The sequence below is a fragment of the Engystomops pustulosus genome, chromosome 3 (genome assembly GCF_040894005.1).
Source record: "Engystomops pustulosus chromosome 3, aEngPut4.maternal, whole genome shotgun sequence".
NCBI lineage: Eukaryota > Metazoa > Chordata > Amphibia > Anura > Leptodactylidae > Engystomops > Engystomops pustulosus.
The window spans coordinates 105,814,371-105,837,991 of record NC_092413.1 but is presented as its reverse complement, the minus strand read 5'-3'; the positions used below and the strand labels follow the sequence as shown (position 1 = coordinate 105,837,991).

At 45.9% G+C, this 23,621-nt stretch overlaps 1 protein-coding gene across 1 annotated transcript in view; it reads left to right on the top strand.

The window, feature by feature from the left end:
• Positions 1 to 503: 503 nt before the first annotated feature.
• Positions 504 to 23,621, top strand: part of LOC140122864 (G-protein coupled receptor family C group 6 member A-like) — a 36,149-nt gene continuing 13,031 nt past the window's right edge. The window contains exons 1-4 of the mRNA XM_072144109.1: positions 504 to 536; positions 3,032 to 3,230; positions 15,535 to 15,637; positions 21,528 to 21,825. Coding sequence (XP_072000210.1) covers positions 504 to 536; positions 3,032 to 3,230; positions 15,535 to 15,637; positions 21,528 to 21,825 — 633 coding nt within the window. The remainder of the gene's footprint in view (positions 537 to 3,031; positions 3,231 to 15,534; positions 15,638 to 21,527; positions 21,826 to 23,621) is intronic.

Below are 23,621 nucleotides of genomic sequence, written 5' to 3'. Positions count from 1 at the left end.
TATATTGAATTCAATGTATCTTTTTTTGAATATATGCATACCTGTTAAAATGATGTTTACACTATGTTGTTATAATAATAATAATAATCATAATAACAACTTTCGGGAAAGTTCTTCTTACCAACTTCTCTAAATAAACAGTTAATTATAAATAACATTCGGTTTACCCACAAATTATAATAAGACTCTATCCCATTACAAACTGAACAAAACAAAACAAAACACATAAAACACATGTTGCTCCACTTGTTATGCCCCTATTACACACTTGCAGGCAACTTTTAGTGCTCACTTTTGTTGTGATCATTATATACTATGGAAGCGCTGCTTAGGCACTGAACAAGTTAACCTAAGTGAAGAAAATTCCTTCCTGCCAAAACACTACTGCTGGGGAGATACCAGACTCAGGCTTGCATCGGTCAAGCATGCTTTATCTGGTTTCAACTTGACTGTGAGTAGAAAAATCTACTGCACCCTTCCTCTGCCTGGTAACTCATCACGCGATGTCGTTCCAATTGCACAAAACGGGAGCCATGGTATAAAGGAAGAGACTAGGGGGAAGCAGTGGAATAGCAGATATAGGGAACCTGGTACCAGATTTAACCCAATTTAACTACTACTCCCCCCAGATGGGATATGAAATGTCCTTTTCTAGAATTCCCTTTCCTCTATGTGAAATTTCTGCGCAATCTAATTCCAATTTTATAGGCTGGTGGGGAAGATTCAGTTCAGATACTCCAATCTTTGTTTTTTAAGTACCTAAAAACACGCTGTTGGTGTAATATGAAAGATACGATTCTTCAGATTGCATAGGACTTATGGTTCTGTCAGCTACAGAATCAGAGATACAGACAATTGAGAAAAAGGCAGGAATTGGAGTTTTATCTTTTAGATAAGAAAAGTGACAGATCCTCCTGCAATCTCTAAACTTGACTCATCTCAGGCAAGGGAAATATTTTACATGAAAAAGGGGCAGGAAATCTGGTGGTTTAAGGTTTTTACTAACACAGTTTCAATGTGTGTGGGTTTAGTAACACAGGACAAAAGGGTTTAATATGCTTAGGTTAAACCCATATAGAGAAAATAAAGATGTGTCACAGCTTTAGAGAAATCCCCCTTCAAGCAGTTGATTATGTGACATAAGAGGAAAACCCCTACAGTTACATAAGAGTTAAACAGTACTAAGATGAACTATGTAATGTTAACCACTTGACGCTCTGCATTCAATATATTTAATGCTCAAAATCAGAGCTGAGCCGGCATCATACAACATGGGGTGTCAGCTGTAACTGTGCATGTACATAGGCTGATTCAGCTAATACCCTGCAAAACTTCAATATTGCAGGGTATTATCATGAACAAGCCATGAGATTTAGGTCCCATGGCGGAAGAAATAAAAAAGTAAAAAAAATGTTATTCCATAAAAAATACATTAATAAATTAATAAAAATGGCCCAAATTCCATTAACACAAAAATGACATATTGGGGCTTATTTACTAAGGGTCGCGCACTGCACTTTTGTTGGACTTTCCGACGTTTTTGCGTTTTGGCTGTGGCAGGTATTTAACAGAAGTCTGCGCTGGCATTGTGTCACAAGCGATCGAATTTTGGCGCAGCTGCGTTGGCTTTCATGGGACAGAAATGGGGGAGTGCCGTCAAATGATATGACTGATTCGGACTGAGCGCGGGATTTAACTTTCAAATAGTGTCACAAGCTCAAGCACTTACATACACCAGGAAGAAGAAGTTGGACTCCGGCGGACCTGAGGGGGGAAGCGACACATGCAGGATATCGGGTGCACGATCTTGATCGTGAATTGCGGCAGAATGCATTATCGTCGGACAATGCACTTTCAGGGAACTTCGTCGGACAGGTAAGTAAATGTGCCCCATAATGTGAAAAAGGTGAAAATCATAACACAATCCCCACAGATATAGTATATTTATTATTAAAAAAAATTAATATGTTTTCAGCAATAGGGGATACCAACCCCAAAATGGTATCACTTAAAAATCATCCCGCAAAAAAATTGCCCACATAAGGGAAGCTATTTAAGTCTGCCGCTTCCTGCAAGCCCTGATTATTCGATAATTCTGCGTTCCTATGTCTCCTGCGTTCCTGTGTCTCCTGCGTTCATGTGTATTCCTGCGTTCCAGTGTGTTCCTGCTCCTGAGTCCTGTGTTACCAGTGTTCCTCCATGTTCCTGTGTTACCAGTGTTCCTCCATGTTGCTGTGTTCCTGCATTGATGTGTACTCGTGTTCCCATTCCCATCTGCCAGACCTCCCGTTGCTGACCCCGGATTGGACTTGACCCTGCATCTCTGCTGCCTGCCCTGACCCTGTGCCTGCACCCAACCACAAGATTGTCTATCCTTAAGGTACCTCAACCTCAGCTGCCACCACAGGCTAGTCGCACCTGTGGAACGACCTGGTGGTACCCTTCCGCAGCAAGTCCATCCCGCTTTGCGGCGGGCTCTGGTGAAGACCAGGTGCCACTTAGACTCGGGTTCCAGGTGTTGGCTAGTATCGCCTCCCGAGGTGGTCCATTGGATCCACACATCCCGAATCCTGATAGATTGTTTGTATGTCGACATGTTTTAAGAGGCATAACATTTAAATTTTTTTGAATTTGGAGTTGTTTTAGGGCTTGTTTTTTGTGGGAAAAGCTGTAATTTCTATTGGTAGCATGTTCGGGTAAATGCTACTTTTTTAGCACTTTTCTTATTCAGTTGGATGTGAAAATATCGTAATTTTTGTGTGTTTTTTAAAAAAAATCTTTTACGGCGTTCCCCATACGGGTTCAGTAAAAATGTTATTTTATTGTTTGGGTTGTTACTGATGTGATCATACCCAGTATGTATTGTTTTGTGGTGATTTTCACTTTTTTATTATTAGATTTTTGTATCTGATGGGACATTAGGGGATCTTTATTTATTATCCAAAGAAAGTAGAGTTTGACCGGCACTCGGAAATTACTTAAAACTTGAGGCTTTATTTCATATCCATTAAAAATATGTGTACATTTGCAGGTAGCAGACGACCACCAGGTGGTCGTCTGTACACGTATTTTTAATGGATATGAAATAAAGCCTCAAGTTTTAAGTAATTTCCGAGTGCCGGTCAAACTCTACTTTCTTTGGATATTGAAACCGGTCTCCGACAAGCCGCCTTGGACTCGAGCACCGGGACTATGCAGATACCTCCATTACCTTCCTAAGTCTGGCATACGTGAGTGAGCGGACAGCTCTGTTAACTTATATTTTTCTATCTTTATTTATTATTTTCATTATTTTTTTTATTTTGACTCTTTTCATTCTGCATAGGCTGACATAAGCACTGCTAGATCTAGCAGGCATTTACTGACGGCAGCCCTGGTGTCCTTCATTGGACCTCAGGATTGCCAGGGAAGCGGCTGGCACCTCGAGCCCTGCATGACCGCGGCATCTATGGGGTGAAACAGCCGGGATAGCGAGTATCACATACAGCCGAGATTGCGAGAGTCACATACAGCTGAGCTCCCACAGCAATCGCATGGGCTCTGCTACTAAGGCTGGGTGATCGCCGAGATGTACATGTACGTTGGGAGGCAGCAACTGTACATGTATGTCTAATTGCACCAAAGGGGTTAAATGTCCTGCCTATCAAGTAGTACCTGAATGGTTCTACTGCTCACTTGGTTGTCAAGCATTTTTTCTCTACCATGGATACATTCTTTAATGGACATTTAATTTCCTACTCAGGTAGAACAAGGGATGTTCTTCCCCACCAATAATTGGTGACAACACAGCTCCTACGTCTGTGTGCACAACAGACTCTTTGGTAAAGTCTTCTGTTATTAACTCCTCAATGATTCTTGACGTACCTGTATGTTATGGAGCTGTTAAGGATGTATGTAGAGGGCTCGCAGGGGGAGCATATCGCATGAAACACCCACCGCTAACACCAGCGAGCACCGTTGGAATTTATTTCCCACTTCCCAGTACAAGGCATGGAATAATAAATTCCATCACTGCAAAATGCAATTTGTTACACAGAAAAAGGCCCTCATACAGCTCTGTACACGAAAATCCCCAATTTTTGAAAGTGGGGAGCGAGAATTGAACAAAAAAGTCTGCATCCTTATGCGCTTAAGCTCTGTGCCCAGCCAGTGTTATTTTAGTCCTTGGAATCCTTCCCTTTAGTAAGGTCGGTTAAAGGGGCAGCAACACTTCATATACCATATATTCTATCCTATAGCCCTATCATATACCAAGTATCTAGCCTCTTCCTGTCTGATGGCACATTTTTCGTGGACTGGCTGGCAAACCGGCTTGTCTGATAGAATTCAGTAATGCTTGAACCATTGGCCGACGGCTCTCCCAATCTATACTATGTTTGATGACATCATCTAGATAGGCAGCACACATATATTTTGTTTACTGTAAGTCTCTTCATCAATCGCTGTGGCTGGGGCCTCATGCAAATAAAAATGGAAAACCACATATTGGAGATGGACATCAGGGGTACTAAATGCCATTTTCTTTTTGGTCTGCTCTGTCAATGGTACTTGCCAGTAACCTTTTTGAGATCTAAAGTAGTGAAATATCTAGCAGCACCTATCAATTAACTCCACAGAGATAGAGAAAATAATTTCATTATGACCGGAGCTCCCAATATTACTCTTCTCCCTCGTTATTCCATCTTTAACTACCGATGAACGGCACTTATCCGCAGTTTCTTATGCTGAAAGCATGCCACCATTCAGACTCTGAAACTGCGGATTAGTGCCGTTCATCGGTGGTTAAAGATGGAATAACGAATGAGAAGAGTAATATTGGGAGCTCCGGTCATAGTGAAATTATTTTCTCTATCTCTATGGACTTTTTCTAAGACTGTGTGGAACGGTCTTATACCATGAGTAGCTCCTTAAGGGGCAAACTGTGCACCACAAATAACTGTGTTTCTGTGCTATCAATTAACTTGTCTACTTGAGGCATGGGATATGCATCAAACTGTGATACCGGATTCCGTTTTATAAAATCCGAAATACAAGGTACCACCAGGTTATGGGTTCAGTTTAAGCCAAGTTACAGTCACAGTTGAACAGTTTATTTAATGTCTAAATATTTACACCAAATCTTAGTAAGGACAGAATTGAATATTTACATCTAATATTTAAATCTAGTGATTCAAGTAATTGAAATAAAATAACATGTTTCAACAGTTGCCATATACCTAGATGGCTGATTAATGTCCCATACAGACAGTATAGACTGTTAAGAAGAAACTGCACTCTAAAGCAATTTTGATTACGATTTGATCCAATGATTTCTAGACAAACAATATTCTACATCTAGGATAAATCAAAGTCTAACTCCCACGTGCAAGAACTACTTACATGCAATAGCAAGGGTGTAATATACCTAATCAATATCCCTGTTCCAAACAGTACATTGGACAACTATAGACCATTGAAAAAAGGAGTGGGTGAGCACTTACGCAATATAAAAAATGGGGTTAAAACCCATTCCTTATCACACCATTTTATCACATACCATAATAAAGATCAATCTACAATACATTTCTATTAGAGAAGAGCGAGCACTAAAATGCTCGGGTACTCGTTATTCGAGACGAACTTTTCCCGATGCTCGAGTGCTCGTCTCGAATAACGAGCCCCATTGAAGTCAATGGGAGACTCGAGCATTTTTCAAGGGGACCAAGGCTCTGCACAGGGAAGCTTGGCCAAACACCTGGGAACCTCAGAAAAGGATGGAAACACCACGGAAATGGACAGGAAACAGCAGGGGCAGCATGCATGGATGCCTCTGAGGCTGCTTAATGGCACCATTATGCCAAAATTATGGGCAACAGCATGGCCATGACAGAGTGACCGAATGAGGCTAGATAGCATCTAAAACATGCAATAATTGACCCTGACACTATAGGGGACTGCATGCAGAGGCAGCGGCAGCAGTGGCAGGCTAGAGAGTGTCATGGTGACATACCCTAAATGGACTCAGGCTTCACCAAAGGAGGTGAAATGATTTCCTATGTGAACAAAAGGTTGACGGTATATTTAGTCGATAACACAGCATGGTGGCGACATAGTGACCAAGTTCCATAACGTATCTGGTGAAACACCTGAAAAATGAGCCTGACACAGCTCTTTTGATAAGGGGACGACATGTGGATGCAGCCATGGAGGCGACTTCCATGATTAAGAGCGACAGTATGGGGCATTCATATTGCGCTGCTATGATTGCAACTTCAGGTCTCCAGCATGGCGGCGACAGATGGGCCGAGTTCCACTATGTATCTGGTGAAACACCTGAAAATTCTGCCTGACAAAGCTCGTTTGATAAGGGGATGATGTGCTGCATATCCTCTCGTGCTCCAGCGTCTGGGGTATAGAGAGTTGAAATGAGACATTGGTGGACGCTGTGGAGGATCGTGGAGGCAAAATGGACAGGAAACAGCAGGGGCAGCATGCATGGATGCCTCTGAGGCTGCCTAATCTTGGGATGGAGCTGGCGGTCCACTGCCAGGCGAGATTTCGCCTGTCCAAGCCCCTGTCTCTTGGCTCCTCCCCACCCAAAATGGGCCTGGGGGCCAGAAGCGTTTACTTTGAAAAAATTATAATTTTCAAAGCAGGCGGGGTCGTTTGAATATTTCACCTATAATACTAAATGAAATATAATACTATAATGGAATAGCATAGTGGTTCTATTTTTAATTGTTTTTCGGAAATGGTTCCATGATTAAGAGTGACAGTACGGGGCATCCATATTGCGCTGCTACTTCAGGTCGCTGCAACTTCAGGTCTCCAGCATGGCGGCGACAGATGGGCCGAGTTCCACTATGTATCTGGTGAAACACCTGAAAATTCTGCCTGACACAGCTCGTTTGATAAGGGGACGATGTATGGAGGCAGTGAAGTAGTAGTAGATTAAAGGTGCTGCAGTTAAAACTATGTTAGTTGGATCTTGGGATGGAGCTGGCGCTCCTCAGCCAGACGAGCTTTCGCCTATCCAAGCCCCTGTCTCTCGGCTACTCCCCAAACAGCACTTCTAAGAACCTTTTGTATAAAATCAAGTGTAGTAATGTTCTTATAAGTTTGGGTTATGGCGGAAGAGGGGAATGTAAACAGATGCGCAAGAAGTGCTGAAATAATATCGGTAAATGATAAAAGTTTGCCAGTATATTTTGTGGATTACACAGCAGGGTGGCGACAAAGTTAACAAGTTTGTGTGGAAGCCATGAAAACAACCCAAAATTCTGCCTGACACAGCTCGTTTGATAAGGGGACCATGTATGGAGGCAGTGAACTAGTAGTAGATTAAAGGTGCTGCAGTTAAAACTATGTTAGTTGGATCTTGGGATGGAGCTGGCGCTCCGCTGCCAGGCGAGCTTTCGCCTATCCAAGCCCCTGTCTCTCGGTTGCTCCCCAAACAGCACTTCTAAGAACCTTTTGTACGATGTATGGAGGCAGCTATATGGACGACTTTTGGAGGCAGCTATGGCGATGACTTGTGGAGGTAGCAATGGAGACAATGTGTAGAGGCAGCTAAAAAGACGACATGTGGAGGCTGCTATGGAGACAATTTAATTTGGATAGTGCCTGTATGTGGCAGTCCAAAAAGTTTTCAAACCAGAGGAGCAGGTAGGTGGTCCTCCAGAAAAATTAAATAGATTGAGTGCCTGTATGTGGCAGTCCAAAAAAGTTTTCAAACCAGAGGAGCAGGTAGGTGGTCCTCCAGAAAAATGAAATAGATTGAGTGCCTGTATGTGGCACTCCCAAAAATTTTTTAAAACAGAGGACCGGGTAGGTGGCCCTCCAGAAAAATTAAATACATAGAGTACTATAGCTAGAGCCAGTTGGCCCTGGCAAAAAATAGCCAGTTTCCTCTGCTTTAGTGTACAAAGAGGAGGAGAAGGAGGACAATGAGGAGGAGGAGTGCATACATTATTCAGGTTGAGCTTCTTTCACCTGGTGGAGAATGGAAGTCCTGAGAAATCCAGGCTTTATTCATCTTGATAAGCGTCAGCCTGTCAGCGCTGTCAGTCGACAGGCGTGTACGCTTATCGGTGATGATGCCACCAGCTGCACTGAAAACCCGCTCGGACAACACGCTAGGGGCAGGGCAGACAAGAACCTCCAAGGCGTACAGCGCCAGTTTGTGCCACATGTCCAGCTTTGAAACCCAGTAGTTGTAGGGAGCTGTGTGATCATTTAGGACGATGGTATGGTCAGTTACGTACTCCCTCACCATCTTTCTGTAAAGATCAGCCCTACTCTGCCGAGACTGGGGACAGGTGACAGTGTCTTGCTGGGGTGACATAAAACTGGCAAAGGCCTTGTAAAGCGTACCCATGCCAGTGCTGGACAAGCTGCCTGCTCGCCTACTCTCCATCGCTACTTGTCCCGCAGAAGTACGCCCTCTGCCGCTAGCGCTGTCAGAAGGGAAATACTGTTTCAGCTTGTGCACCAGGGCCTGCTGGTATTCATGCATTCTCACACTCCTTTCCTCTCCAGGGATGAGAGTGGAAAGATTTTGCTTGTACCGTGGGTCCAGGAGAGTGAATACCCAGTAATCGGTGCTGGAATAAATTCTTTGAACGCGAGGGTCACGGGATAGGCAGCCTAGCATGAAATCTGTCATATGCGCCAGAGTACCAACGCGCAAGAATTCACTCCCCTCACTGGCCTGACTGTCCATTTTCTCCTCCTCCAACTCTTCCAACTCCTCTTCTTCTGCCCATACACGCTGAACAGTGAAGAACTGAACAATGGTCCCCTCTTCTGTCTCGCCAACATTCTCCTCCTCTTCCTCCTCATCCTCCTCCACCTCCTCCGATATGCGCTGAGAAACAGACCTGAGGGTGCTTTGGCTATCAACAAGGGAATCTTCTTCCCCCGTCTCTTGTGACGAGCGCAAAGCTTCCGACTTCATGCTGACCAGAGAGACCAGGCCAAGCAGCGGGATGGTGAGGCTGATGATGGCGGCATCGCCACTGACCATCTGTGTTGACTCCTCAAAGTTACTCAGCACCTGACAGATATCAGACATCCACGTCCACTCCTCATTGTAGACTTGAGGAAGCTGACTGACCTGACTACCAGTTCTGGTGGAAGTTGACATCTGGCAGTCTACAATCACTCTGCGCTGCTGGTAAACTCTGGATAACATGGTTAATGCTGAATTCCACCTCATGGGCACGTCACACAACAGTCGGTGAGCGGGCAGTTGGAGGCGGCGCTGCGCTGCCCTGAGAGTGGCAGCATCTGTGCTGGACTTCCTGAAATGCGCACAGATGCGGCGGACCTTCGTGAGCAAATCAGACAGATTGGTGTATGTCTTGAGGAAACACTGAACTATGAGATTTAACACATGGGCCAGGCATGGCACATGTGTCAGTCTGCCGAGTTGCAGAGCCACCACCAGGTTACGGCCGTTGTCACACACAACCATGCCTGGCTTCAGGTTCAGCGGTGCCAGCCACAGATCAGTCTGCGCCGTGATGCCCTGTAATAGCTCTTGGGTGGTGTGTCTTTTATCGCCTAGGCTCAGCAGTTTGAGCACCGCCTGCTGTCACTTAGCGATGGCACTGATGCTGTGCCTAGAGCTACTGACTGATTGCGCCGTACCCACGGATGGTAATTCAGAGAAGGAGGTGGAGGAGGGGTGGGAGGAGGAAGAGGCATAGTAGGCCTTTGAGACCTGGACCGAGGTAGGCCCCGCAATCCTCGACGTCAGCAGTATATGACCAGCCCCAGGGTCAGACTCAGTCCCAGCCTCCACCAAGTTAACCCAATGTGCCGTCAGCGATATATAGTGGCCCTGCCCGGCAGCACTCGTCCACGTGTCCGTGGTCAGGTGGCCTTGTCATAAACGGCGTTGGTCAGGGCACAGATGATGTTGTCTGACACTAGCTTGTGCAGGGCTGGGACGGCACATTGGGAAAAGAAGTGGCGGCTGGGGACCGAATACCGAGGGGTGGCCGCCGCCATGAGGTTTTCGAAAGGCCTCGGTCTCTACCAGCCTATAGGGCAGCATCTCCAGGCTAAGCAGTTTGGAGATGTGGACGTTGAGGGCTTGGGCATGTGGGTGGGTTGCACTATACTTCCTTTTGCGCTCCAGCGTCTGGGGTATGGAGAGCTGAACGCTGGTGGATGCTGTGGAGGATCGTGGAGGCGAAGATGGGGTTTTCGCACGGGAGGTGTTTGGGCCAGGGTTCTGGGCAGGGGGCTGACCAGCAGATGACACAGGGGAAGGAGCTGTGGTGTGCCCGGCCGGAGGTGAACGGGCTTGGTGCCATTGAGTGGGGTGTTTAGCATTCATATGCCTGCGCATACTGGTGGTAGTTAAGCTAGTAGTGGTTGAACCCCTGCTGATCCTGGTTTGGCACAGGTTGCACACCACAGTCCGTCGGTCATCCGGTGTTTCTTTAAAGAACCTCCAGACTTCTGAAAATCTAGCCCTCGCCACGGGAGCTTGACTATGTGAAACATTTGGCGCTGATGCACCAGCTCTGGCCTTGTCTCTCCATCTGGCCCCACCACTGCCTCTTCCAACCTGTTCTGGTATAGGACTCGCCTCCGTCTCAGAAGCAGTGTGTTCACCCGGCCTATCAACCCAGCTTGGGTCTGTCACCTCATCATCCTCCGATCCCTCAGTCTGCTCCCCCCTCGGACTTCCTGCCCTGACAACAACTTCACCACTGTCTGACAACCGTGTCTCCTCATTGTCCGACACCTTTTTACACACTTCTTCCACTACGTTAATAATGTCATCATCACCCACAGACTGCGACCGGTGGAAAACCTGGGCATCGGAAAATAGCTCAGCAGCAACCGGACAAGTGGTTTGTGACTGTGGAAAGGGTCCAGAAAACAGTTCCTCAGAGTATGCCGGTTCAAATGCCAAATTTTGCTGGGAGGGGGCAGACTGGGGGGAAGGAGGCTGAGGTGGAGGAGCTGGAGGAGTGCTGATTTCGGTGACATGGGTGGACTGCGTGGAAGGCTGACTAGTGGACAAATGGCTAGAAGCATTGTCCGCAATCCACGACATCACCACTTCGCACTGTTCTGGCCTCAACAGTGCTCTACCACGAGTCCCAGTAACTTGAGACATGATGAACCTAGGGAGTGTAGTTCTGCGGCGTTCCCCTGCTCCCTCATCAGCAGGTGGTGTCTCACCCCGCCCAGGACAACGGCCTCTGACCCCTGCAGTAGTTGGACGTCCACGCCCTCGGGTTAAACATTTTCAAAATTAAAGTGTAAACTTTAAATTTTTTGTGTTTTTTTTTTTTTTTTTTAAAACAAAACGATGCTATCCTAGTGCTATGGCTAGTTTCTAACCTACACTGACAGCACAAAACTGGATTTTGTGCTGTGCCTGATGACTTTGAGTTATAAAAGTAAATAAACATAAAAAAAAATAAATCAGCAGACTGTGCCTTATTCAAATCAAACCCCTAATAAATTGTCCCACTTCGGTGTTTGAGGTGGATATGTGTGTCACTAAGAGCTAAACACAACGGTCGCAAGTCTCCCTGCAAATTCCTCACAATATGGCACTAGCTGCACTACTAGTGGCAGCAAGCCCAGCCACAAGCAAACCAAAAAAAAGTAAAATATAACGCTATTGTAGGCCTAAGTAAGCCGTTGGGGTTCTCCTATGGCTATTTTCTAGCCTACACTGAAAGCACACTGCTTTGCCAGATTACTTTGAGTTATAAAAAGAAATATACGTAAAAAAAATAAATCAGAAGACTGTGCCTAATTCAAATTAAACCCCTAATAAATTGTCCCACTTCGGTGTTTGAGGTGGATATGTGTGTCACTAAGAGCTAAACACAACGGTCACAAGTCTCCCTGCAAATTCCGCACAATATGGTACTAGCTGCACTACTAATGGCAGCAAGCCCAGCCACAAGCAAACCAAAAAAAAGTAAATATATAACGTTATTGTAGCCCTAACAAGGGCTGTTGGGTTCTTGTAGAATCACTCCTGCCTAACACTATTGTAATAGAACACCCTAACGCTTTCCCTGACCAGCAGCAGCTCTCTCCCTAGCGGCATCCAGACAGAGAATGATCCGAGAAGCGTGGGCAGGGGCTAGTCTATTCCAGGGTCACCTGATCAGGCCAGCCAACCACTGCTATTGACGTGTAAGGGTACCACGTCATGCTCTGTGGAGTGCAGAGTCTCCTGGCTTGTGATTGCCTCTGTTTCTGGCCGCCAAAAATCACAACCGCGGGAGATGCCATTTTCTCCAGCTGGCGAAATACTCGTCTGAGCAACGAGCAGTTTCGAGTACACTAATGCTCGAACGAGCATCAAGTTCAGACGAGTATGTTCGCTCATCTCTAATTAAAATGTACAGGGTCTTCTGAATTATAATATTGTGTCTGTCATGAATTATTATAATAGTGATTTACATATATACTTCACTAGAACAAACCTTAGTACATAAATACAGCACCAATATGGAGTTCAATACATCAGTACACCAGGACCAGTTCCCTGTCCCTATATACATATATATACAATATCCCAAATGATTTCACATATGTACAGCGCCCTCTCATTTACATGTATTACAATACCCCCATAATAAATGAATACATGCCGTCCCCCCTTTTAATTCATACTGTGCCCCCTACAATCGCCATGTTTGTAACAACCAGTGCAATAAAATGAAATTGTTACTGAACCCGTAAGGTGAACACTATGCAAAAAAGCAAAAAAAAATAAATTATTTCACATCCAACCTCATAAAAACAGAATAAAAATTGATCAAAAAGTGACATTAAAAAAAAAAGTTATGCCACTTGGAATGTGGCATTGCAAAAACAAATACATTTCTCAGCAAATTAGTTCTGCATTCTGTAAAACAAGTCAATATTTTAAAAAAAGCTTATATAGTGGGTTTATCCATAGTCGTTGTGACATCTAAAATTAAGATAACATATCATTTCTATGATAAAATGATAAAAAATTCTATGATAAAAAAAAGCAAACTAAACAAGAATTAATGATCTTCTCCAAATTTAATAAAACCTTATGAATTAGCTATAGATGCCCCAAAATAAAGTACCGTATATTCCGGCGTATAAGACGACCTGGTGTATAAGACGACCCCCCTACTTTCCTGTTTAAAATATAGAGTTTAAGATATATTCGCCGTATAAGACTACCCCTTTTCGAACGCATACAAAACACCGTTAAAAATTAAAAAAAAAAAAACAGATTTGAATTTAACATGGTCCTTTTTTTAATGTAAATTCTTATGACATGCAGGTATATAGCAGGAAAACTGTCGCTCATAAACATAAGGCATACAACAACAACATTACCATTACAGCACAGCCCCCAGTAGTATACAGCACAGCCCCCAGTAGTATACAGCACTGCCCTTAGTAGTATACAGCACTGCCCCCAGTAGTATACAGCACAGCCCCCAGTAGTATACAGCACAGTCCCCAGTAGTATACAGCACAGCCCCTAGTAGTATACGGCACTGCCCCAGTAGTATACAGCACTGCTCCCAGTAGTATACAGCACAGCCCCCAGTAGTATACAGCACTGCCCCCAGTAGTATACAGCACAGCCCCCAGTAGTATACAGCACAGCCCCCAGTAGTATACAGCACTGCCCTCAGTAGTATACAGCACTGCCCCCAGTAATATCCAGCCAGCCCAGCATTAATAGAAAATAATAAACTTATATACTCACCCTCCGGTGGCCCCGACCTGCAGCGCTGCTCCCCCGATGTCCGCGTGGGTTCTCTTCTGGCTTCGGCGCCCGTCTTCTGTCTTCACTAACTTCGTGCCGGGCGCCGCCATTGTTTTCCCCTGGACGGGGCCTAGTATGATGCGCCGCTGCTGACGTCATACTAGGCGCCGCCCCGGGGAAAAGCATGGCGGCGCCCAGCAGAAGAAAGAAGACTGCGCGGAAGACGATCCGTGCGGACATCGGGGCCAACGGAGGGTGAGTATGCACCCCGATGTCTTTTTGAGGCTGCCGGCAGCTTTGATCAGGTTCCTCTAAATATAGGTTTTGGCGAAAGATTTCCACAAAAATTGTCAAAGCCATACCAACATAAAGCAGACATTTGGGAAATGTTAGTTATGAAGTTATTTGGGTGCCCTGACGATCTGCCTGAAAAGCAAAGAACTGAGAAAACTGGGAATTTTTAAAATTTTAGACAAATTTCTGTTTTTACCATAACTAAACCAAAAAATATCAACTAATGTGAAGCACAATTTATCACAAAGAAACGTTAAATATCCCCTGGATATGTTAACGTGTTCCAAAGTAACAGCCACTTACTGTGACACAGGGCAAACTTTAATATTTTGGCTTGGTCCTGAAGCCCTAAAATGACTTAGCCCTGAAAGGGTTTAAATTCCCTAGAATGCATATTAAAAAAAACAAATAAATTGATAAAAATATTAAGTACACCTGCCTCCAAAAATATCTGATGAATCAAAATTAAAAAAAAGATTATCCCATGCTATAAACACTGTAATGGACAAAAAATGTCATATTGCCATTTTGCCTCTCATAAAAATGTTAATAAAGTGGTCACACTGTTGTCTAAATGGTACAAATGAAAATATCATCTCCTCTTGCAAAAAATGTCACTCTATGAAAGTCTGTACACCAAAGAATGAAAAAGTTACTGGTAGCAGAATATGGCTACGCAAGACCTTTTTTTAAATGCAAAGATTTTAAATTTATTTTAGGTATTAACACATAAAAAAAACTTTATACATTTGGTATCTCTATGATCATATTGACCAGAAGAATACAGGGCATGTATCACCTTGACTAAAAAGGAAAATCCATCAGAAAATGGCACAACTGCTTTTTTTTTTATAATTCCACAGAGTACATGGAACAGAATGTTATAAAGCCCTCATAAGGCTTTGCAAACAGAAAATCTAAAAACTATGGCTTGTGGAAGCGGGGTAGTGAAAATCAGAAACACAAAAAAACTGAAAAAAATGTGGTCCTGAAGGGGTAAATGGATAAATAAATGTGGTCCTGAAGGGGTAAATGGATAAATAAATTGCTTGACGGCCAGGAATTATTTTCTTCCTCACTGTGTTTTCAGGAATTTTATGTTGGTTTGGCAGTGCTATTTTGCTTTTGGTTCTACTTTGTATATTTCTGGTCAAATATAGCTCTTTGAAAACCAAAGGCAGAACAGGACAAAATAAAAAAATAAAGTTCTCCTGCAGCATTGGTCAAAATGAAAAGACTCCATTTGCTAAAGACAGACACTTAAAGAGTTAAAATAGAGTTTGTAAGGTGGTTTCCAGAAAGGAATTTCCAAACAAAACTAAAAAATCTGACATATGTGGAAATTCTTCTCTTGGTTTCATGTATTACTCTATAAATAGTGCAATCTTGCAGACTGCTTATTGCTTACCTTGAGAGTAAACACACTCCTCTCAATATGTTTCTGAACATACATGTGTTCATTTTCCTGTCGTTCTGTGGATATGCAATACCATGTGATGTACATGAACGTCCTTTAGCTAGATTACCTGGGGACATTATGATTGGTGGGATTTTTCCAATTCACTCAGGAGTATCTAATTTGTTACAGCGTCCTTATGCTGATGGGTTTACATGTACTGGGTAAGTACTATTTAGAATGTATACATACTATTTATTTTATTTTAGTTTTTTTTTTTTGGGGGGGGAGACTTAATGACATCAGAAATGTTTTATTTTTATGTTTCTTTTAGTCTACTCTAAAACCTACTTGCCTTGTGTTTTTAAAATCCATGTCATTTATACATTAGATTTTATTACATTTTCTTCTGGGGGTGGACTATCACAATTACAGTATTCCAAATACAATATCATTTAATAAAATTTTATGTACCAACATATTTATAGATACTTTTTCCCACCCACTTCCACTTGAACATTTTTTTTTCTAATATTTCTCATCAATTTTTTGTATGTCTCTCTTTATTATGTCTTTGGGGTAAAAACTCCATGACCAAATACATTGGCCCACATTTATCAATAGTAGTGCAAACTGTACTAAGTGCAGTTTGCCTGTGGGAAGTGCAGAGTGTGCTATATTACTGAAAAGTGGCTCATGATCCTGCATCAGAACACCCCTTTTTGTGCCGAATATTGTGTCACATGGGGCATAAAATAGTGCAGCTGCGACTCAAATGGGCTGTGGACACTTTTTAAATAAATGTGCAAGCAGTTTGCACATTCTTTCTAGTGCAAAGTCCAACAGAAAACTGGCGCAAAGGCTTTAATAAATGTGGGCCACTGTGTTCATCTTCATCCAAAATGTTCTGAATCAGACCTTTCCATATATCCCAGAAGTTTTTCCACATATATGTAATTTTTACTGCCAAACCTCATTACTTTATTCAAGGCATCAATAATATCCTTCCCTTTGGGACTTTCTTCCCTTTGGCATAATATATACTTTTAGCTATCATCCGAATAATTGGCTGTAACATGTGTTATGTTTTGCCTTTTATCTTTACAATGCAACAAATACGGCCAAGAATTAAGAGAAAGTCGTGGAGTTATTTCTTTGACTAAATAATTCTGCTATATACCTCCAAAATAAGAACACAGGGGGATATTTATCAGGACCTCTGCGCACCGCCAGTGTATGATAAATATCCCCCACAGTCCTAAAAGTAGTGAAATAAATTAGCATTGTTATCTTGATGTTTATTTGTTAGCATTTATTAGCTATATATGCATTATTAAATACATCCCTTATTATTTCTGATTTACAATTTTTACGCCATTTTCTTATACTCTTTTTTAAATTTTAAATTAACCATTTATACCAAATTGTTTAATTTCATACATTTTTCCATCTTATTATTGTAACGGGTCACACAGACAACAGAACTAAAAGTCTCTATGGGAAGAGTCCGGAGGGAGGAGTCTGTGGACCAGTGGACCCTCTGGACCACCGCAGGAGATGGTATGAGGCCCGCGGTGGCAGCCAAGGTACAGGGATGTGCAGGAAACCGTCCAAGCCTGGGATGACAGCAGCAACACAGAGGAACACTGGTAACGCTGGCGCGGACTGCAGACACCGCTGAACTGGAACCTTGGAAGGCACAGCAGGAAGCGTATGGGAACGCTGGAGACGGGAGAAACGGAGGCGTCTGGAAACGCTGGAAGACAGGACACACCAGGAGCGCATGGGAACGGTGTAGACACACAGAAACACAGGAAAGCGTCTGGAAACGCTAATGGGCTTTCTCTTCCACAGGAACGGCTTAGGGAAGCCTGGCATGGAAACCATAGGAGATCCTAGGAGAAGATCCGGCAGGGAGAGAAGGGAGGTGCCGGATTATAAGGGCGAGCCGGATTAGCAGTAGCCAATCAGGAGGACACTGGCCCTTTAAGGCTTGAGAAGTCCGCGCCCTCTAGTGGTGAGAGCGAGCGACTGCAGGCAAAGAGCATGCGGCCTACACGCTGGGAGCCAGAGTACAGGCCGGAGCCAGGAGAGGTAAGTGAGGGCTGGGGGAGCGGGGACCGCGGCAGGAGAACATGGGTGTACCCGCGATCCTCTTGGAAAGCTGGAACAGCTTTAGGAAGCTGCGGAGGCTGGAGCGGCTCTTGGAAAGCTGGAACAGCTTTAGGAAGCTGCGGAGGCTGGAGCGGCTCTTGGAAGCCGGAGGCCTCTGGGAAGGCCGGTGGAGACACTGGAGCGGCCTCTGGGAAGGCCGGTGGAGACACTAGAGCGGCCTCTGGGAAGGCCGGTGGAGACACTGGAGCGGCCTCTGGGAAGGCCGGTGGAGACACTGGAGCGGCCTCTGGGAAGGCCGGTGGAGACACTGGAGCGGCCTCTGGGAAGGCCGGTGGAGACACTGGAGCGGCCTCTGGGAAGGCCGGTGGAGACACTGGAGCGGCCTCTGGGAAGGCCGGTGGAGACACTGGAGCGGCCTCTGGGAAGGCCGGAGGTTCTGGAGCGGCTTCTGGGAAAGCCAGAGGAGAACTTGGAAGCGGTGGAAGCATGGCGGCCGGCTGGAGTGGTTCTTGGAAAATCGGATTAGAGCTTGGAAGCTGAGGAAGCACGGCAGCCGGCTTTTGGAACACCGGAGCCAAGCGAGGCTGACATGGAAGCGGGACTTGTGGTTGCTAGCAATCAGACAGCTGCAGAGGCATGGAGGCAGGCTGGAGTGGCTCTTGGAAAGCCGGAGCAGCACTGGGAAGCTGCGGAAGTAGAGTCTGCGGTAGCCGGGAGTCTAGCAGCGTTCGGAGCAGGGTGGTAACCACGCTCAGATCCTTTCTCCAAGAAAAAAATCAGTTGAGACTGCTGGGTGAGGACCTCTGCCAGCAATTGGTCTGAGTCATTAGAACAGTCCATGTCCTTGACAGGATCCATGGCCTTGGCGGGGTCCATGGCCGGATCTTACTGTAACGGGTCACACAGACAACGGAACTAAAAGTCTCTATGGGAAGAGTCCGGAGGGAGGAGTCTGTGGACCAGTGGACCCTCTGGACCACCGCAGGAGATGGTATGAGGCCCGCGGTGGCAGCCAAGGTACAGGGATGTGCAGGAAACAGTCCAAGCCTGGGATGACAGCAGCAACACAGAGGAACACTGGTAACGCTGGCACGGACTGCAGACACCGCTGAACTGGAACCCTGGAAGGCACAGCAGGAAGCGTATGGGAACGCTGGAGACGGGAGACACGGAGGCGTTTGGAAACGCTGGAAGACAGGACACACCAGGAGCGTATGGGAACACTGGAGACACACAGAAACACAGGAAAGCGTCTGGAAACGCTAATGGGCTTTCTCTTCCACAGGAACGGCTTAGGGAAGCCTGGCATGGAAACCATAGGAGATCCTAGGAGAAGATCCGGCAGGGAGAGAAGGGAGGTGCCGGATTATAAGGGCGAGCCGGATTAGCAGTAGCCAATCAGGAGGACACTGGCCCTTTAAGGCTTGAGAAGTCCGCGCGCGCGCCCTCTAGTGGTGAGAGCGAGCGACTGCAGGCAAAGAGCATGCGGCCTACACGCTGGGAGCCAGAGTACAGGCCGGAGCCAGGAGAGGTAAGTGAGGGCTGGGGGAGCGGGGACCGCGGCAGGAGAACATGGGTGTACCCGCGATCCTCTTGGAAAGCTGGAACAGCTTTAGGAAGCTGCGGAGGCTGGAGCGGCTCTTGGAAAGCTGGAACAGCTTTAGGAAGCTGCGGAGGCTGGAGCGGCTCTTGGAAGCCGGAGGCCTCTGGGAAGGCCGGTGGAGACACTGGAGCGGCCTCTGGGAAGGCCGGTGGAGACACTGGAGCGGCCTCTGGGAAGGCCGGTGGAGACACTGGAGCGGCCTCTGGGAAGGCCGGTGGAGACACTGGAGCGGCCTCTGGGAAGGCCGGTGGAGACACTGGAGCGGCCTCTGGGAAGGCCGGTGGAGACACTGGAGCGGCCTCTGGGAAGGCCGGTGGAGACACTGGAGCGGCCTCTGGGAAGGCCGGTGGAGACACTGGAGCGGCCTCTGGGAAGGCCGGAGGTTCTGGAGCGGCTTCTGGGAAAGCCAGAGGAGAACTTGGAAGCGGTGGAAGCATGGCGGCCGGCTGGAGTGGTTCTTGGAAAATCAGATTAGAGGTTGGAAGCTGAGGAAGCACGGCAGCCGGCTTTTGGAACACCGGAGCCAAGCGAGGTTGACATGGAAGCGGGACTTGTGGTTGCTAGCAATCAGACAGCTGCAGAGGCATGGAGGCAGGCTGGAGTGGCTCTTGGAAAGCCGGAGCAGCACTGGGAAGCTGCGGAAGTAGAGTCTGCGGTAGCCGGGAGTCTAGCAGCGTTCGGAGCAGGGTGGTAACCACGCTCAGATCCTTTCTCCAAGAAAAAAATCAGTTGAGACTGCTGGGTGAGGACCTCTGCCAGCAATTGGTCTGAGTCATTAGAACAGTCCATGTCCTTGACAGGATCCATGGCCTTGGCGGGGTCCATGGCCGGATCTTACTGTAACGGGTCACACAGACAACGGAACTAAAAGTCTTTATGGGAAGAGTCCGGAGGGAGGAGTCTGTGGACCAGTGGACCCTCTGGACCACCGCAGGAGATGGTATGAGGCCCGCGGTGGCAGCCAAGGTACAGGGATGTGCAGGAAACAGTCCAAGCCTGGGATGACAGCAGCAACACAGAGGAACACTGGTAACGCTGGCACGGACTGCAGACACCGCTGAACTGGAACCCTGGAAGGCACAGCAGGAAGCGTATGGGAACGCTGGAGACGGGAGACACGGAGGCGTCTGGAAACGCTGGAAGACAGGACACACCAGGAGCGTATGGGAACACTGGAGACACACAGAAACACAGGAAAGCGTCTGGAAACGCTAATGGGCTTTCTCTTCCACAGGAACGGCTTAGGGAAGCCTGGCATGGAAACCATAGGAGATCCTAGGAGAAGATCCGGCAGGGAGAGAAGGGAGGTGCCGGATTATAAGGGCGAGCCGGATTAGCAGGAGCCAATCAGGAGGACGATGGCCCTTTAAGGCTTGAGAAGTCTGCGTGCGCGCCCTCTAGTGGTGAGAGCGAGCGACTGCAGGCAAAGAGCATGCGGCCTACACGCTGGGAGCCAGAGTACAGGCCGAAGCCAGGAGAGGTAAGTGAGGGCTGGGGGAGCGGGGACCGCGGCAGGAGAACACGGGTGTACCCGCGATCCGCGACATGGATCGCGGGAGCACCCGTGACAATTATATTCAATTCTCTTTGTCCATTATCATTTACTTTCCTTAAAATCTTGTAAGCCTCGGATATAGACAATCTTTGATTTATAAGCTGTATATTCTGGCTTTGATTTTGGTTATTAACTGTTTAAATGCTGCTGGTAAGGTCGCCGGTGGCATTTAAACTAATGCGGCCACACACACCACTAGTTTGGGCATTTAAAGAGTTAACCTAACCCCTTCAGTAGAAGTTGGAGTTCAACTTGCACAGTTTGCATGTGCCTAATGCCTACAAAATGTTAATGTTAGTGGACCACCAACACTTCTCAGGTTCAAGTGATTGTCAGTAGTGAGCTGAATATGTTTTGGACCTTAAGGCCTCTGACATATGCTAGGGCCTGGACGACCATGCGTTGGAGAGCGCTGCTGAACCCTCTCCATCTTTTACGGTAGGGTGGGCAATACTTCCATTTCAATGGATTGAAGTATTACCCATTGAAATGCACATGGCCATATGCTACCCAAGAAAAAAATGTCAGTGTGAAAACAGCCTAACAGCTTTACTGTTCTGAAACAAAAAGACAGATTCCTGGTTCCATACTAGGGTACATTTGATAACTGAAAAACAAATATTAGACTATGGCACTGAGCCAGTGGGCTTGTACCTACTGCAGATCCGAGAGACTATGATAGCTCGCTTCCCCTAGATTTTGTTACTGGGATGCCAACTGCTGATATAGAGAGCCTCCATCCATTATCAAATGACTTATGTCCTGTGATTGTTGTTGACCCCAGCATCTGCAGGGTTAAACAGAATTTTTTTATTTTTTTAAATATTACATTTTGTTCCAGACTGGACTTACGAACAGTGACTGATGCTCTGGGAATGATCTATGCAATAGAAACCATTAACAATTCCACCACTTTCCAAGGCATAAAATTGGGATATGAAATTTATGATTCATGTGCAGATGGTATGAAAGCAACTCAAGCAACAATGAAGTTGATCCCTGAGTTTTTTGCCATAAGAAATTCAACAGAGTGCAACTACACAGAAGTTATACCTGCTGTCAAAGTTGTTATTGGAGAGGAGTTCTCAGAAATCTCTATGACAATGTCAAGAATTCTAAGCACTTATTATATTCCTCAAGTAAGTGTCTATTATTATAACATGATTTAATCATTAAACTGATTTTAACAAGTTTTAAATCTTTAAAAATAGCAAATAAAACCAGGTGTTTATTCCATGCACTGTTTTTCTAATTAGCCTATATCAAGCATGATAATGTGACAAAACAGGTGAGTATTTAAATGCAATTTAATGTTAATTATAAAAATGTTGTGATTGTACTTAGCGCACCATGACATTCCCCAACGTCATGGAGATTGCAAGGGCTCAGAAGCAGATCCAGTGCGATCCATGCTGGACAGCGACAGCCACATTGCTGCACAAACAACTGGGATTGTGATAGTTGTGATCCCGGCTGTTTAACACGTTAGGCGCCACAGTCAAACATGGCCCAAGCGTCTTAAGGGCTCAGCCATCTCTCCACCCAGCGACTGGCACCCCTGTGCAGGGCATAGGGGTGCTAATCATGGCATCTCCATGGCAATAAACTGCTTGCACTTGTATTAATCAAATGTCTGTGCCACTTTTGTGTCCCCAAAAGGGGTGTGTTAGTGCTCAGTCGGAAAGTGCGCCACAATTTTGTCAGTGCCACAATTCTAAGGAAACAAAGTGCTCAAAAAAGATGGTGCACACTTCCTGAGCAGTGCAGTGCAGATTTGCACTCACCGGCCACTTTATTAGGTACATTAATTTCTAATCAGCCAAACACATGGCGGCATGTAGACATGGTCAAGACAATCTCCTGCAGTTCAAACCGAGCATCAGTATGGGGAAGAAAGGTGATTTGAGTGCCTTTGAACGTAGCATGGTTGTTGGTGCCAGAAGGGCTGGTCTGAGTATTTCAGAAACTGCTGATCTACTGGGATTTTCACGCACAACCATCTCTAGAGTTTACAGAGAATGGTCCGAAAAAGAAAAAAACATCCAGTGAGCGGCAGTTCTGTGGGTGGAAATGCCTTGTTGATGCCAGAGGTCAGAGGAGAATGGGCAGACTGGTTCGAGCTGATAGAAAGGCAACAGTGACTCAAATCGCCACCCGTTACAACCAAGGTAGGCAGAAGAACATCTCTGAACGCACAGTACGTCGAACTTTGAGGAAGATGGGCTACAGCAGCAGAAGACCACACCGTTTGCCACTCCTTTCAGCTAAGAACAGGAAACTGAGGCTACAATTTGCACAAGCTCATCAAAATTGGACAGTAGAAGATTGGAAAAACGTTGCCTGGTCTGATGAGTCTCGATTTCTGCTGCAACATTCGGATGGTAGGGTCAGAATTTGGCGTCAACAACATGAAAGCATGGATCCATCCTGCCATGTATCAATGGTTCAGGCTGGTGGTGGTGGTGTCATGGTGTGGGGAATATTTTATTGGCACTCTTTGGGCCCCTTGGTACCAATTGAGCATCGTTGCAATGCCACAGCCTACCTGAGTATTGTTGCTGACCATGTCCATCCCTTTATGACCACAATGTACCCAACATCTGATGGCTACTTTCAGCAGGATAATGCGCCATGTCATAAAGCTGGAATCATCTCAGACTGGTTTCTTGAACATGACAATGAGTTCACTGTACTCAAATGGCCTCCACAGTCACCAGATCTCAATCCAATAGAGCATCTTTGGCATCTGGTGGAACGGGAGATTCGTATCATGGATGTGCAGCCAACAAATCTGCGGCAACTGTGTGATGCCATCATGTCAATATGGACCAAAATCTCTGAGGAATGCTTCCAGCACCTTGTTGAATCTATGCCACGAAGAATTGAGGCAGTTCTGAAGGCAAAATGGGGTCCAACCCCTTACTAGTATGGTGTA